Here is a 17614-nt window from a genome sequence, read left to right on the forward strand (position 1 = left end):
TCCATGATTACTTTGGATTGAGAATGGACATTAGCCTTTTTTTTTTTTAGTATCGTTCTTATAATCGCAATTATAAATTCTGAGTTCAGATTTACTTATAATACGTAAACGAATTTGAAACTATCAGTCCAGGTGGTAGTAAAAACTTTTCACTAAAATTTCGCCTGGTTCCTAGTTGCGCATTGCTACGTTTCGACCCTCCGGCTGCGGACTTACAATTGCTTGTGTCATCTCTACAGTCTATTGCTTATCAAAGACTATTGCCTATAGTTTTTGCTTTTCATTACGATATGCTTTCACGCACCATATGGAAATAATGATCGAAAAGTGACATAACATCGATCGGTATAGGAGACTCCAGTCCAGGCGCCCAACGAACGTTTCGTTCAAGGTTGATAGTTGCGCATGAGCCTCGTTTCGCATGTTTCTGATACAGTACGGTTCGTTTGTAATTTGTCGCAGAACAACATTCTGATCAGTTTTGCAGTTTCTTACGTAGAGTTTTATATGAATACGCCCAAATTGGAACTTCAGTTCTACGTGAGGAAAAATTCTGCTTCCTACTAGCAAGACTGAATTTTATTCAGGAGGCCTGTGTTTCATTTTATTTAATTTTTGTCCTGCATTTCACCAGTTTTGGATCTTCGTTTAGGATTTCTTTTCCATGCTTCCCCTACTTCGTTAAGGTGCTAGTAATAGAGCCTAAAATTATGCTTTGAACTATAACAGCGAAGTATCAAAGATCATAATTTATTTGCATTGTCACAAATGTCAGAATACTTGTTGGACTTGTGACATGATATTGCAACTTTAAAAAGCTATTTTTATTGATAATACTATTTATTAATTAAACTCATTTTACGTTCTTTAAAAATGTAAAAAAGGTAACGCTTTATAATTTAAAATTTTCCAGATAACTTCGAAAACTAAAAAACGCCTGAAAACTTTCAAAAGATATTCAGATAACAGATATTAAGAGATTAATTTAAAGAAGTGCGTGCTTCTATTGATTCATAAAATTAATTACAACTATTAAAGATTCAAACCAACCAAGGTTTCACGATAGAAGGTGCTAGCGCCAAGGTACCTGGGCCGAAGGCCCTACTCTTTATCGAACAATTTGGGTATTTATTAATTTTGAAAGCCATAAAGTATAATGTAAACAATGATAAAAATTTTGAAGTTGGGAGTGCTGCTAGAAATTTAGAATAAACATTAAGTGTGCGTGAAACCAGTTGAGAGGTGAAGATGCCAAAGCATCTGGGAAATTGTTGGAGCTGGTGATTTGAAATGCTTTAAGAGAGTTTCTTAATACATGAGAGATAAGGCAGTAGAGAAGCATTCGGTGAGATACAAATCGGGATTGTTTGATGTTGGTCTTGACTTTTAATTTGAGGCTGAAAGGAAACGCCTAAAACAATTGCATAAATTTCAGAAACTTCATTACTTCAAATTGGCATCAGAATCTCCAGTGGTGCTTGATGTGTTCTGAGTCGTATCAATTACTAACAGTTTAAAAAACAAAATAAAAAAGAGTGCTTATTATTAAAGCAATTTATGTAACATTTATATCTGAATTTAAATTTGAAGTTATTTATGAAATAGTAGAGGCGCATGCGCTTTTCTTGCCTAAGCCGCCATATTTATTCCTTCGTTTGTTATTGTTCGTTCTGTGCAGCACACTGATATAGGCACTCCATGGCCGCTCAACAGTCAGCACTTTTACTTCGTAAGCAATTAAATGGTAAGTGCAGTATCTGTGTTCTTTTAATGCTTTTTATAATTTGTCTTGATAACACTAAAACTATATGTGTTACCTAATGAGAATCTTATTATAATTTGTTTAAGGGATGAAATATTTTCCAGCTGCCGCGATCCATGGTTCTAGTAAAAGTTAAGCCTAATACTTGAGAATATAATGTAATTAAAGTAAACAAAGAGTTGTTCTGCGTAGACAGTGTTTAAAACAAAGGTTTACAGTTAATCATGTTTTCTATTTTATGTTGTTTATATTGAATTTGTAAGCTAATTGACTAAAAATTAACCATCTCTTTTGACGATGCAAAAAAATAGTTCATTTATTTATTTATTTTAGATAACATAAAAATGGGAATAATCGTTATTGACGCAGATCAAATTTGAGATTTTTTGATTTTATTTAATATTAACTGAAAGCTTAATTTCCATGAGAGTTTTTATAGCTGCTTCTCAAACTTGTATGTTCAAGGTCTTGGGCAAAATGCAATATTTAATTGCTTGTATGCGCAAAAGATGTGTATTGATTTAATGTAACGTTTATGGTCTTTCTTATTTATTTTCTATTTCAAAAAAAAAAATTATTAAAGAATTGAAAATTATGAATGTATTTTTTATAGAGGTTTATGTGTAGCAGTTGTCTGTCTGTATGTGTAGCAGTAGACTGTCTACGTTTACATCGTTATTGTATGTTAATTTGACGTATAAGGAATTTAAATTTTCTGATTTTGTATAAATGAAATGTATTTAAGAAAATTTTTAATTATATAAATTATATTTATGAAGAAATTTGTATTTTATTTTAAATTATATTAGTATCTGTAAATTCATACTTAAAATTCTGCAGTAGAACAGGTGTAATAACATTACTTTGGGGGAAACTTAAATATCAAATGAAATAAATAAATCAAAATTCATAATCCTGCAAGTCCTTTATTTGCAAATGATTTTTTGATATGTATATATGATTGTTATGATATTTTGGCAAATAAAAATAGGTTTAAGAATGAGCTTTTAATAAATTATGAACGAAATATTATTTAACACTTAACCACTGAAGTTAAAATGTCACATCTTCATTCCAGTATGGAGTTAGGTACAATTAAATTAAATTGCACGTATATGGAATGCTTCATTAACTACATTTAATCTGAGTACGTATTAAAATAGAAGATAAATAATTCTGTTGACATATTTTCTTGCATATTGAAAAATATAAAAATCGGTGAAACCATATTATGGTAGTTAAGGTTTTATTATTTGTTGAATTTATCACTTAATAAAGACATATGAATGTGTTTTTCCATTTAAAGAACAGTACAACACAAAAGCAATGCTGTTGCTAGTCTAAGTAGCATATGATCTTTCATATGCTGCTTATATTGAGGTTTTCATCCGCAGAGAACCCGTTGGCACCGTTGCTTTTTTACTCGCCAAGCTCGCGGTTCATCGACGATGAGCCGAGCCAGAAATGTGATTTTTAGTGCATGTAAATTCAAGGCAGACAAAACAATATATTAAGCATATAGTTGTAAAAATTTGAAAATGCAAAAATAAATTTGTATTAAATTCAAGTTAGCACAGAAAATAATATATTATTAAGCATAAGACAATACATAAGCATTTATAATGGAAATAAGAATTCATTTAAAAAATATAAATTAGTATTAATATACTGAAATTAACCAGTTAAACGTGGTATACGAAAAAAATTTGTCTTAAATTCCAGTTAACACAGAAAACAATATATTCCTTACACCAGCAGTGGTTTGCTAATTTTGATGACCATAGTGATGCATCAAACTATTCTGTCATCTTAGCTAATCAATATTTTTTATTTCAATGATTTATGTCACACCTGCCATTCTCTGAAAGGTTATTGTTAGAAAAGCATTAACAATATATTATCTTGTTAAAATTTTACGCCATACAAATTGATTTATTCTCATAATTTAGATGGCAATAACCAATAATAAAAACAAAAGCATTACTTTATTATTTAAAATGCATATACACATTTTTGCTGTCTATGGAAACGAATTATTTTAGAGGTTGGAGACCTCATGGTTCTTAGAGCTGTTAATAATTAAGAACACAACGTGAACAGCCGTGTTACAAATTAGCATTCACCCCTCCTTTCATCCCGAACCGAGAACCGGCATCTATCTACAAAAATATTTCTATCTATTCGTTGTTAAAAAATAATAAATAAGAGAAGAATAGGTTGATCTTTACATTATGGTAACTTGGCGATTTTTTGGCGACCAACTCTCCTACAGCAACCCTCTATTTTTTTTCCCCGCCGCCATTTTGTCTTCACGAAGTAAAGACATGTTTCTTTTCTTTTTATCTCCTGAACACTTCTTCCAACAATCTACTAGCCGAATTACACTTATGCTAGAAATTTTATCAAACAAAACTGCTTAATCATGACAAATATTCACTGCAAAATTGGGAAAAAGTGCACAATACCATACTCCTTACGCATTTTTCAAAATAACACATACACATAAACCATGTACATGCCGACTTATTTTTACTTAAAAAAAACCCCAGAATTGCACAAAAATGGCATTGCGCACACTCTTCACTATATCCATGTACACTGCATTTTTCTCATAAATTAGAAAAATTTCACGAAAATGCATGACAATTTTCTCAATCTTTAAACCCGGTAAAAAGAACATATATGAAATTACCTGATCGCGAAAAAGTATTTACCCTTTCCAAATATGAACATTTCCACATATAAAATAAATAAAATATCCAAAAACTTTTACCTCTAAATCATCTATTACATTATAAAGCATTACAAATACTTAGTATCAAATGTTTAAATTATTTCCATGCACGTTTATTTCAACTTAAACGTATACCAAATTCCTACAAACATAAAATTCACAAAATAACTATCATTTAATTAAAATATCACTAAACCATGTACACGCCGACTTATTTTTACTTAAAAAAACATCCCAGAATTGCACAAAAATGGCATTGCGCACACTCTTCACTATATCCATGTACACTGCTTTTTTCTCATAAATTAGAAAAATTTCACGAAAATACATAACAATTTTCTCAATCTTAAAACCCGGTAAAAAGAACATATATGAAATTACCTGATCGCGAAAAAGTATTTACCCTTTCCAAATATGAAAATTTCCACATATAAAATAAATAAAATATCCAAAAACTTTTACCTCTAAATCATCTATTACATTATACACATCACCAACGAATTCATACCGCAACCATTACAAATACTTAGTGTCAGATATTTAAATTATTTCCATGCACGTTTACTTCAACTAAAACGTATACCAAATTCCTACAAACATAAAATTCACAAAATAACTATCATTTAATTAAAATATAATTAAATTCAAAAACACTACTTAAAATATAAATGAGCACATACATTAAATTAATACATACATAAATACCCATTTCAAATTCACTTTAGTTACGGCCATGGGATCCAAAAATTCACGAACACTGTTTCACACAACACAGAATAAAGCCAAATACAAAATTTCCAGATTTTTTCCCAATTTCCCCCCTTTTCCGATTAAAGAACCGTAATTCGTCCATTAATATCACATGACATATCCCATGATCTCTCATTTCCCTCACACAAAATAATGCGTAATCGGAACTGAGTACTGCTCACATTATTACCAAAGTCCCAGGTATCGCCTCCAAAAAGTCGCCAAACTACCAGTTACCATATTGTAAAGATCAACCGAAGAATAATATAATTCTGCAAATGCGAACAACAACAGTGAACAGTGATAATTAACAAAATGAACGCAAGAGGAATGGTTGCAAACTTCGAACAAGCGAATTGGATAAATCCGATAGGTTACCAGGTTTGAACTATTATCGCCAAAGTTGGCGATGTTTACATTTACAGGGTTCTCTGCAGAAGTGCTTCCTTATATTGAAGAACAGAATGCATGCTGTCACTGTATTTTTACAGCAGTGTTTAAATTATTATGCTGCTACTATAATAAAAAGTCGTTCCTGATACTCCATGTAATATATCTCTGCGGCAGAATTTCTTTCCTTAAACCAAAAGAGGGGGCAAACGCCAGTGTAAAATTCAAAATAGTTTCATTCAAAACCTGTAGCAAAATAATATTGCTTTTTTGCCTATTTTAAAATTCATTCCTTTACTGTCTCATCTGCATAAAAATTATATACATATAAAAACTATATACAGTCGAAAGTCGTTAATCCAGAGTCGTCGGGGATCCGGCGATTCCGGATTATTGATTTTTCCGGATTATAGATCATCAGTTTAAATCTGGTAAGATGGCGTGCAGAAATTACAAAATTAAAAATATGAAACCGTAATTTATGAAATAAAGAACAATTATGATCTAAAGGGTATCAAAATTTACAAAAAGAAAAAGCTTAATATTTATTTGTTTACTTTATTAAACATTTCTTTCAATGTAAGTTGTTTAAGTTGCTTCGTTTCATGTGATAATACTTTCTCTTTAATTCTATTAAACAGACATAATTTCTTGTTTAGTTACAAAGTTCCGCTGTTTAAATCCTGTAATTGCTGTGTCGAGAATACCGACTAATTCCTTGCGGTTTTGCAGCTGAAGATGGTGGTTCGGTAAAACCATCGAAACTAGTCCTGTGAAAATTTTGTAAATATAACGCTGATTTTTGTTGTTTGACTTCTGAATTAGTATTTATTCGGCATGTTATTATGTCTTAATACTGACTAATTTGTCAATCTAAATTTTTTTCGTTTTCAATAACCTCTGTGTCACATTCTTCACTATTGGAAGCGAATTATAATGACGAGGAACTTGATTTAAATCATATTAAAGACGGAGTACATCAAGATGAAATATTACATTTAGTAAGGAATTATAAGCCAAATAAAATAAAAACATCTGCCCTGAAGATAAGGATAGTGCTGAAAGATCAACTTCCAATTCATTGCGCGCTGCGGTGCCCCCCCCCCCCCCCCGGCCACAGAGCATCGTGAAATTGATAAACAGATTTCAGATTTCGAAACATACTTTCGCTTTGTAGATCCTTTACAAATTAGTAAATATATATCGGAAATTCTGTTTGACATAATCGGAAGTTCAAGCTTACTTTTATAAAATTGCTCTAACAGTCTGCAAAAAATATTAAGCCGGACCCAATTCGAAGATTAAGGAACAACGCAATCTGCAACATTAACTGAATTAGATAATTTTAGCTTGGCTTAACTGTTTAACTATTTAAACTACAAAATCAATAAACAACTTTATTAGATGAAAGTGGAGGGTATAAATTCATACTTGATAAAAGCAAAATATTTGCATTTTCTTGACAAGTGATTTGTGTTTTATCAAAATTTGTGCATATAATTTGGAATCCTAGTAATTCCAATGCAGTTTACATGTTATTTTTATGACTATTTCCTGCCCCTTTTTTAAGTTTACATCTATTATGTATAACTAAATAATTGTGAATATAACCTGAGATTATAATGATGAATTTCATCAAAAATAGAGTAATTTTTTTCATCAATATTTCAGTTTTGCTTGTTGGCATGTTAGGAAGGTGATCTGGGGTACTTACTAAATTTATTTAAAGCTAGAAATATCATAAGTAATACATTAGAAAGTAATACTAGAAATAATAATAATTCATAAGTAATACTAGAAATTTCATAAGTAAGTGAAATTCAAAATATATTGGAGTTAAGTTTACATTAATTTAGAACAGGCGTGTATGTAGATAATGTACATAAATAAAATTTAATATATAATGGTAGTATATCTTCTAAAATTTTCTAATAGACTTTACAAATAAAGGAGATAACTGCATTTATTATAGCTGTCGTAGTAACACTTGTCGTAGTTGTTCTCTTATTTATTATTGTAAGGAACCTGTTTCAACTTTTGTTTTGTAATGCACTGTACATCAGAGTATAATAATAATAATGTGAAAAATATCTGTAATGTTTATTAAATAATAAACCCTAATATATTCAGTTATGTATTTAAAAAGTAATTACTTTTGGTGTAGTGCAGGGCTTCTTAAACTTTTTCCATTCACGTCCCCTTTTTATCACACATTTTTCACCGACCCCAAAAATTTTGTGTGTCCTCATAAGCATTGCGAAAATCTGACACACGCGTGAGTGAAACTGTCAATTTTTTCACTTGTACTGTAATATATGATTGCAGTTTGAGGCCATTAGCTTTAATTTCTAATTTTAAGAGACAACAATGTGAAAATTTTAAATAAGTAACAGACGAAATGACAGCGTCGCTTGCTAAGCAAGTAACTGAATGTTTATATTATAAAAAGACTGCATCGAATTGTTTTTCTCTTTTTCTGTATTGTCGTTGTCTATTTTCAGATACATCATGTAAAAATATATGGTGATTGTTAAAGTATTATAATAAGTTAAAGAAATAGAATAAACTGCTAACATTTTTGGTTCCCCCCCTGCAGCAGGTCCCGCGACCCTCAGTTTAAGAAACTCCTTTGTAATGTGTATTTGCTTTGTATTCTTTATGGGACATCAAGGTAAGAATAAGGAAGCAGATTTCTATACAGGTTCTTTATATATTTCATTTCGGAATCGGATAATTCGCAAAGATAAAGTTTATGTGAGAAATGGGAGTAGTAATGTATTATTCAGGCACTTTTGAAATTCAGCATAGTTTACTTCTTTTGTTTTCTCTTTAAAAAGAATTTCTGTATTTGTTATTTTTGAGCTGAATAAATTCAAGTAGCATTGTATAATCATATTCCTGTGCAGTTTTGCAGTAGTTATCTTTGTATGTCAGAGGGTTCTACAGGAAGTAAACAGTTCTTAATATTTCTTTTCTTAACAATTTGGGTGCTTCCTTTGTATAGCAACTCTCAAGATTAAATTGCTAATTAACTGAGATATCTTGCCATGTGTTTTTATAATTTGCTACATGTTGCATCTTGGTTGATTAGCAATTAAATTTTAAGGACGTCTATAGTAAGAAATTATCACAATGTGTAATTAAGTGTAGCTGTCTCAAAGCCAAACCTAAATTTGTGTTGCTAACTGGAAAATTGCAGTTCAAGTCATATATTTAAGGCAGTCAATATTTTAATAAGGAATACATGCTAAACCAGTGGTAATTAAAGTTTTAGATAATCATATCAAACTTTTAACATGCATTTGAGAAATAAAGAAATTTCATACTGCGTAGGTAATCTTCAAATAATCTCTATTTACAGTAACTAAAAATAAATTCTGCTTCAGGCTGAACTAATGAGCTTGCTGAGCTGAGTATAGAGTATGGATATTTTCATAGTATTAAAAGTAAATATTCTTATTTTAAAAATACCTAAGTATTATATAATAATTTTTATTTACTGATTGTCCGCCTTCCTACCAAAAGGCAGGAGCTTGTTAGTGACTAATGTTTTTGCCCATCTATTTTTAAAATGATTATACACAAAAAATTTCATATAACAAGGAGTCAACAAAACTGAAGGAACAAGATATGTCAGTGATAAAACACTTGCCCATTGTAGCATCTGCAGAATGTACTTTCTCACTTGTTGCCATTTTGAAACATCTGTTTGCTACTGATCAGGAATTATCGGGTAATGTTGCCGGAGGCTGCAATTAGCATTAAAAATTACGAATAATTGTTCTCTGGCATTACAATTGCTGGAAGTAATATATCAAGGCTTAAACACAAGTCCATTTCATACTTTAAAACTCTGGAGATGGCCATCTGAAGTTTTGAATTTATTGCCAGTATCTGATTTTCTAGAAAATGCCTGTTCTTTGACATTAAAAATGTAGCCGTTCAGTAGTATATTTTTTAACTCAGCCCTTTTAATCTTTCCTTGAATATCTTTGTAACAGTAGGAATTTGAATGGATCTTTTCTACTATAGGACATTATGCATCAAACTGTTTTCTGTAGAAAGGTATATGCACCAGCATTACCTGTTGGGTATTATTAAATTACATTAATTTCTGCAACAAGGCTATTTTTTGTTTCCATTTAGTCAATAAAATGTATTGTTCTTATCTCTTACATTTGTATTTTCAAAGCAAATAATGTCAATAAAAAGTTAAAATGTCTCATTTTATTCTTTGCCAATTAAAGTATCTAACATAGTGGTAGTTTCAATGTATTTAGAAAATTTTTACATGAATCGAGATGATATGACAGTGGAAGCATTTTTTTTTTTTTTTTACTTGCGGTATAAAGTTGGCTTATATCTTTCTAAAGAAAAGTGTTAGCTGCTTTTGTCATGTAATGGAAAAGGCCCACTCGAATTAATAAAATTGAGCTGATATTTATTTTTTTTATATTGCATTTCAGAATCAAAATTTTGCATCGAATCGCTATAAATGGTTGTATCACTTTTCAAATTCTTGCCACTAAATATCCATTCAAATTCCTACTGTTACAAAGATATTCAAGGAAAGATTAAAAGGGCTGAGTTAAAAAATATACTACTGAACGGCTACATTTTTAATGTCAAAGAACAGGCATTTTCTAGAAAATCAGATACTGGCAATAAATTCAAAACTTCAGATGGCCATCTCCAGAGTTTTAAAGTATGAAATGGACTTGTGTTTAAGCCTTGATATATTACTTCCAGCAATTGTAATGCCAGAGAACAATTATTCGTAATTTTTAATGCTAATTGCAGCCTCCGGCAACATTATTCAGAATCCATTTTCATAATTTCCTCTACATGTGGGATAAAATGTTTATTAGCACATTTTAAGCTCGGACATTAGCCCAGGAGGTCTAATAGTCTTGAAATGGAATTTTGCATCGAATCGCTATAAATGGTTGTATCACTTTTCAAATTCTTGCCACTAAATATTATCACCCTGTATTATATTTAAAGAAAATAAATAATGAAGAATCTGCATGAATGTATGTAATATGTCTCGCATTGTGAAAAAAATGATGCTTAAAGCCATCAAATTCTGAATAACGTATTCGAATATGGGCATCTGGAAGCTGGAATCTTGAATTTCGGATTTGTTATACAGTCAAAAGTCGTTAATCCGGACTCGTCGGGACTTTGGCGATTCCGGATTATAGATCATCAGTTTAAATCTGGTAAGATGGCATGCAGAAATTATAAAATTAAAAATATGAAACCGTAATTTATGAAATAAAGAACAATTATGGTCTAAAGGGTATCAAAATTTACAAAAAAAAAAAAGCTTAATATTTATTTGCTTACTTTATTAAACATTTTTTTCAATGTAAGTTGCTTCCTTTTATGTGATAATACTTTCTCTTTGATTCTATAAATAGACATCATTTCTCGTTCAATTACAAAGTTCCGCTTCTCAAGTCCTATAATTGCTGTGTCGAAAATACCAACTAATTTGTCAATCGAAATTTTTTCATTTTCAATAACCTTTGTGTAACTTTCTTCACTATCGGAAGTGAATTATAATGACGAGGAATTTGACTTAAATCATTTCAAAGACGGAGTACATCGAGATGAAATACTACATTTAGTAAGGAATTATAAGCCAAATAAAATAAAAACATCTGCCCTGAAGATAAGGATAGTGCTGACAGATCAACTTCCAGTTCATTGTGCGCCGCAAGACATCCCCCCCCCCCGCAGAGCAGCGTGAAATTGATAAACAGATTTTGGAATGCTTAGAGACACAAAGGATATGCCTTTTTCCATTTTTTGCAGCAATTCCACTTTTTGTTTGATGGACATCGAAACATATTTTCCCTTCGTAGATCCTTTGGAAGCTCCAGCATCGGAAATTCTATTTTGACATAGTCGAAAGTTCAACCTTACTTTTATAAAATTTCTCCAACAGTCTGCAAAAAATAATAAGCCGGATCCAATTAGAAGATTAAGGAACAACGCAATCTGCAACATTAACTGAAATAGAGAATTTTAGCTTATACCGTCTGTTATACATTAAAGGTGATACGTAAACTTATTATGCGCAGCCGTAAAGGTCATGCGTCAGTGCGACGCATGCGCAGAAAATTTGTAACTTTGAGGTCCGGATTATGGGTGTCCGAATTAACGACTTTTGACTGTATTATCTATTTCATATTTTTTAAACTTTACTGAAATTCTTATTAAGAAACTCGACGATTTCAAAGCAAGCAGTGGTAACACACTGTACGAAAGATATTAGTTTTTATCTACATTGTGTGAGTCTTGTCTACCGGAAATAATAAAGATATGCCGTTTTTAAATATTTTCAGCCCAAAGGGGCATTAGCCCAAATGCTCTCGAAACCTGTATGTATCTGTAAATGAAAAATTTTCCTTTGGGGCATAATATAAAATTTGGAAGTTTTAGATTTTTTAATGAAGGAATTTTAGCCATTTTATGAAGTATACTACTATGTGTAATGTGTGTGATTATTAATATGACAATTTCTAAAGCTAAAGGTATGACACCTTTTTCTAAAAGGCTTTTATTGGGCTGTAAAAAGTGCATGTCTGATATATAGCTAATGCATTGATACAGGAGAGGAAAAAATAAATCTGTGTTTTAGTCGTATTTGGTACATATGGTTATAAATGAAATAGAAACAGTTACTATATTACATGGAATTTGACTCATATAATGTTTTTGTAGAATATGAGCCTTCTGCAGGTAAAAAGTGTGGTACTTCTTACATTAGTATGGAATTCATTAATATATCCATTGCTAATAGAAGAAGAGTTTTCAAATTTTTATTTTCCCTATTCTTGAAAATATAAATTAAGAATTTTTAAAGAATGATCTTTAAATGATATAGAAATGTAGATTATCGTCTCAGTTTGTTTGTAATTGGAAAAAAAAATTAATTGTGGCTTTCCTTTTCAGAATTAAAGAAGAATCCTGTTGAAGGTTTTTCTGCAGGATTAATTGATGATAATGATATCTACAAATGGGAAGTGCTAATAATAGGACCTCCAGACACACTTTAGTAAGCTGTATTAATTTATTGCCTATCTGTGAATAAACATTAGATTTGAAAATTCAGTAATATATGATGCAAAAAATATATATCCTTTTATCAGTTCTTAATGAATGTATTTTCATAGTATATTTTCATTTTGAGGATTTATTTTTTTTTTGGCATTGTATATGTGTACTCTGATTATTCAGGATACTAATTTATATGAAACGCTGAATACATAGTAGGAGCTATTGAATCTTTTTTATGTTATTTTTCTGTAATTAATATATGTTTCCCTTAAAAGGTGCAAGGCCCCTCCTTTTTTTTAAATTCAATTGAGTAAAAATTTGTAATTTGATGGAAAAATTTCATTTAAATGAGTAAGGAAATAGAATATTATTATTAAACAAAAGGAAATGTTAGTGATTTGGATAGCCTATTCTACTTGAAGAACATGAATTGAAATTGGGAAGTGCCACTACAGAAAGATAATCTAAGTTGTATGTTCCTTGCATACGAAAAAAATTGTTTCACCTAGAACTGCCAAATTTTGAATTACGTTTTCCTCTACCTGAACGTGTGCAACTCAAAGCCTAGATTTTGAATTTTGGTTTATTTTTAATTTTGTGCAAATTTGAGGAACTGTCTATTTAACCGTATGTTGCTTAGTAACCCAACTTGGCTAGCTTCTCAAGCCGTTAAATTTAATTTCAAATGGCTGAAAATAGGTTTACTTCTAACTTTTAACTTATTTACTTCTAACCTTTTCAATCATACATGGTATACCACATAAGGCAATTATGATCTCCTGTGATGCTTTATTTAAAATCCTAGTATTTACAGGGGAAAAAAATTTGGGGGGGGGATACAAAAAGATTGCTTCAAAAGAAATATTTATGTTATATCATTAGCTGTATTCCAGTCATTCTTTTATTTTAAATTTTTAAACAGGAAATATACAAAGAATCATTGAATAAGATTTACTTGTTCTCTCAACAAGAACACTGCACAGCCAGCTTTTACACACCCGAACACGATGACAAGAAGAAATATCTGTGTTCACTTTTCCTGTTAGGGAAATAAAGTGGTGGCACTACATATTCTTCCATTTTCTAGATGTAGCTGTAATTAACAACTACATACTACATAAAATGCTAACTGGAGATAAAATAAAAATAGCCAAAGAATTCCATCCAAATTCGCTGTGTTCCCTTTGTGCCATGAAGCAGTCAGAAACAATTACATTGAAGAGAAAAGCCTTAAAGATATTCCCAGTTTTAAAGTAAGGGTTTCTGCTGATAAATGATACGACAGTGTTGAATACATTCCAGTGGAGGGTTGGCGCAGACGATGCGTGTACTATGTAGCAAGAAAGCGAAGCTGGACGGAAAAGAAGATTCATGTACAAAGCCTGCAATATATGTCTGTGTTTTTGCTAAAAGCGTGCGATGTGTTTCGAAAAATTTCGTAAACTAAAAAATAGGGATTGTAAATATTTTTATACGTATTTTTTTACACTTACATATGTGTACATATATATATGGGAACTGTAAATATTTCTCATTATTGCATAAAAAATCATGTCACTAAGGTCTTTTTTGGGAGGAGGGGGTGTAGAGTAGCAGGTCTCTCCATGGCATACTGTGGATCATGCTAAATCTGTTGCACAAGTATAATAGTATTTTTGCATTCATAATACAAAAGCTTCTACTCATTTACATGCTTCACTGCGATGTTTGCTTAGACGCACTTTTAAGAGCTCTGGCTGAGTAGACACCCCCCAGAATCAAAATAGTGAGTGCAATCTTTACAAAATTATACATGAATTCTCTTTTTGGCCTAAGGAGACAGACAGCCTACAACTTTTCTTTTTGAAATTCCAGCTTTAAATTGTAGTGTACAGTAAAGAATTAAAACTCAGCAATTTTAACACTTCGGATTGCCACTCTACAAGATACTTATTTTCAAATTTAACCAGAAAACTCAGCAATTTAAAAAAGTGTGTTGCCATTTTGCAATATATTTGTCTTTCTGTAACCATTCTTTTATAAACGCAAATGCTCGTTAGCTGTAAAAGAATCAACAGAGCACAGGAACAGTTACAAAATTTGGTGGCACATAGAGCCACCAAATTTTGAACATGCATAGTGGTTCCACCTGAACATGTATACCTTGAAGCCCAAGTTTTGAATTTAATTTTATTTCTTTCATAGTTTAGAATGAGAGAATATAAGAAACTTGAGTTTAGAAACTGAGTAATACAAAATCTTTGTGTTGCCACTCTGCGAAGCATTTTAAAATTTAATCAGAAAAGTTAGCATTATGAAATCTGGAGGTCCAAAAGAAATGTTTTGTCCTGCCTGAGTGATAATATATTTTTCTTCCACATGGCTGTGTTATATTGTTCAGCAAAGTAAGTACAAGATAGTGTTAAATTTAGAAGTGGTTTCGGTGTTCTTCTCTTATTTGGATGGGATTAAAAAATGTAGGTATGTATGCACATGTTTGTATGTAAGTGTGTGTCTGCACACACACAGACATATGTACATGAACACATTCATACATTTCTGAATTCAATCCTGATAACAGAAGATTATTGTAACTTCTTAAATTTTAAAAATATTTTTGCATTCAAAAAATTTTGGTACTTGTGTGTTGTCAGCAAATATATGTCAAAGTACCAAATGTGGTAGGCTATTTATATCGTGCCGTAAATAGCAAAGCAGGAAAAATTAATATCAGTCCAGGAATTCCCTCCCCCTGGATTGTTAGCTGTTTGATATGAACAGTTTCAAAAAACCACAAAGTCAGTATTATTGATCTGGGGGGGGGGAATATATTTCAGGGTGGTGAAAATTGGGGATTTTTTTGGGGGCTGCCTTTTATGCTTACATGCAATGTCCTCCCAAGTAAAATAGCGTCCAAAACATAATGCAATAAAGCATAATTAAAATATACATAGGTTATTCAGAAAGTAAGGAACGTTTTAGAATTAAAAAGAAACTAAGTACAAGAAAAAAAATATTATGTACATCAGAAAGAGCGACTAAAATTCTACTTTTCTACGTAGTCATTAAACAAATTGAGGCACTTAACATAGTGGTGAACAAACTTTGAAATTCCTTCATGATAGAATTCTGCTGCCTGTGATCTCAGCCACTCAGTGACGTGCACCTGCAGCTCCTTGTCATTGTCAAAGTGCTGTGTTGCTAGCCAGTTCTTCATTCTTGGAAACAAGTGAAAATCACTAGGTGCAAGATCGGAACTATAGAGCGGATGAGGGAAAACCTCCCATTTGAATGAATTAAGGAGTTTTTTAGTGCGATTTGCTGTGTGAGGTCGGGCATTGTCGTGCAAAAACAAAATTTTGGATGTCAACTTTCCTCTGCGCTTGTTTTGAACTGCTCTCCTAAGGTTGTGCAAGTTTGACAGTACCGCTCAGAGTTTATTGTGGCACCGCATTCGAGAAAATCAATCAGAAGCACACCTTGCCTATCCCAAAACACAGTTACCATAATCTTCTTTGGTGATAAGGTTTGCAAACATTTTCTTGGTCTTTTGGGGGAACTTGTGTGCCCCCACTGCATGGACTGTAATTTTGTCTCGCAATTTACGTGTCTCACCCATGCCTCACCAGTTACAATTAGATCCAGTAATAAATCACCATGTCTGTCGTAGGCCTCCAGAAATGTCAAAGCTGCCCCCATTCACTAAGATTTGTGGTGGTCTGTAAGCAATTTTGGCACCCATCTTGCACAAAATTTGTGGTAGCCTATTTTGTGTGATTTTCAATTTCAACCTATTTGTGTGAGAATTTCAAAAAATAAAGTCCGTGAAACGTGGTAAACTAAGCAAAAGCTTCGTTATTGTGAAACGAAGGTTTTCATGAATCTTTTCATCAACTTTAGCGACAAGATCGTCAGTCACAATACTAGGGGTCCACTCTTCTCTTCATTGTGAACGTTAGTTCGGCCATTTTTAAACTGAATGCACAATATCTGGATTGAACTTTCATTCATTTCATTGTTTCCATACACTTCACACACTAGCTGATAAATTTCCTTAGGTTTTTTGCCAACTAAAACCATATCACAGACCGCACCTCACAACTGGCAGGATTTTCAATTGCAGCGCACATTTTAAATTTGAATATCGAAAAAATGGGCAGCATGGAAATGTTCCCGTTGTGATGGCTGGATGCCGACTGAGATGCCGAGCACACAGATACCAAAATATATGTGATCGGCGCGGGCCTAGCGACGTCAGACGGAAACGTTCCTTACTTTCTGAATAGCCCTTGTAGAAGGATTATAATTTCAATAAACTGCACCGTAAATCAAACAAGGAAATAACAAACAAAAAAAAGGGGGGGAATAAATGTTTTCTAATCTGCATAGTACAAAAAGGAAATATATACTTACCTTATTTAGAAATTTCTGTGCCTTCAGTGTGTTGCACACAGAATTCCTTAACAGCATCCAAAAACTGTTTAAAATTATCTGAACCGTATACTGTTGTTGCCACATAAATTCACAAAATATCCTTCATACTGCCGGAGGCATTTCTTTCGAAAAATCCCTTCTTATTTACACCCCATACCTTTCATAGTGTTGATATGAGCTCCAGTTTCCAAATCCTTAAATATCTCTTTGTAATTTACCAAGAGATGAATGAAGCCATTTAAATCTTCATTTACATACCAGTCAATCGATGTTTTCTGTCCCATTCATTCCAAAGTGTAGGGCCCACCAGCAGCTGAGTGGTAAAGTCGCTGAACACTGGTAGTTCGGTCCGAGGTTCGAATCCCGCGAACGGGTTGGCTGCATGGGTGTTTTCATGGTTTTCCTTATATGTAACATGTATACGAGCCAGTTTCTCTTAGAAAGACCTTCACGAAGGCATCCCTCCCCTTAGGCAGATAGCCCTAGTGTACTTTGCC

General features: G+C 32.0%; 1 protein-coding gene across 1 annotated transcript in view; it reads left to right on the forward strand.

Annotated features, from left to right (window-relative positions):
* The first annotated feature begins 1468 nt into the window (after window positions 1-1468).
* Ube2g1 (ubiquitin-conjugating enzyme E2G 1) overlaps window positions 1469-17614 on the forward strand; it is a 35285-nt gene continuing 19139 nt past the window's right edge. The window contains exons 1-2 of the mRNA XM_035371472.2: window positions 1469-1744; window positions 12600-12702. Coding sequence (XP_035227363.1) covers window positions 1699-1744; window positions 12600-12702 — 149 coding nt within the window. The 5' untranslated portion in view covers window positions 1469-1698. The remainder of the gene's footprint in view (window positions 1745-12599; window positions 12703-17614) is intronic.

This window comes from Stegodyphus dumicola, chromosome 2 (genome assembly GCF_044657685.1).
Source record: "Stegodyphus dumicola isolate Sdum_Otavi_A_Nest chromosome 2, ASM4465768v1".
Taxonomy (NCBI): domain Eukaryota; kingdom Metazoa; phylum Arthropoda; class Arachnida; order Araneae; family Eresidae; genus Stegodyphus; species Stegodyphus dumicola.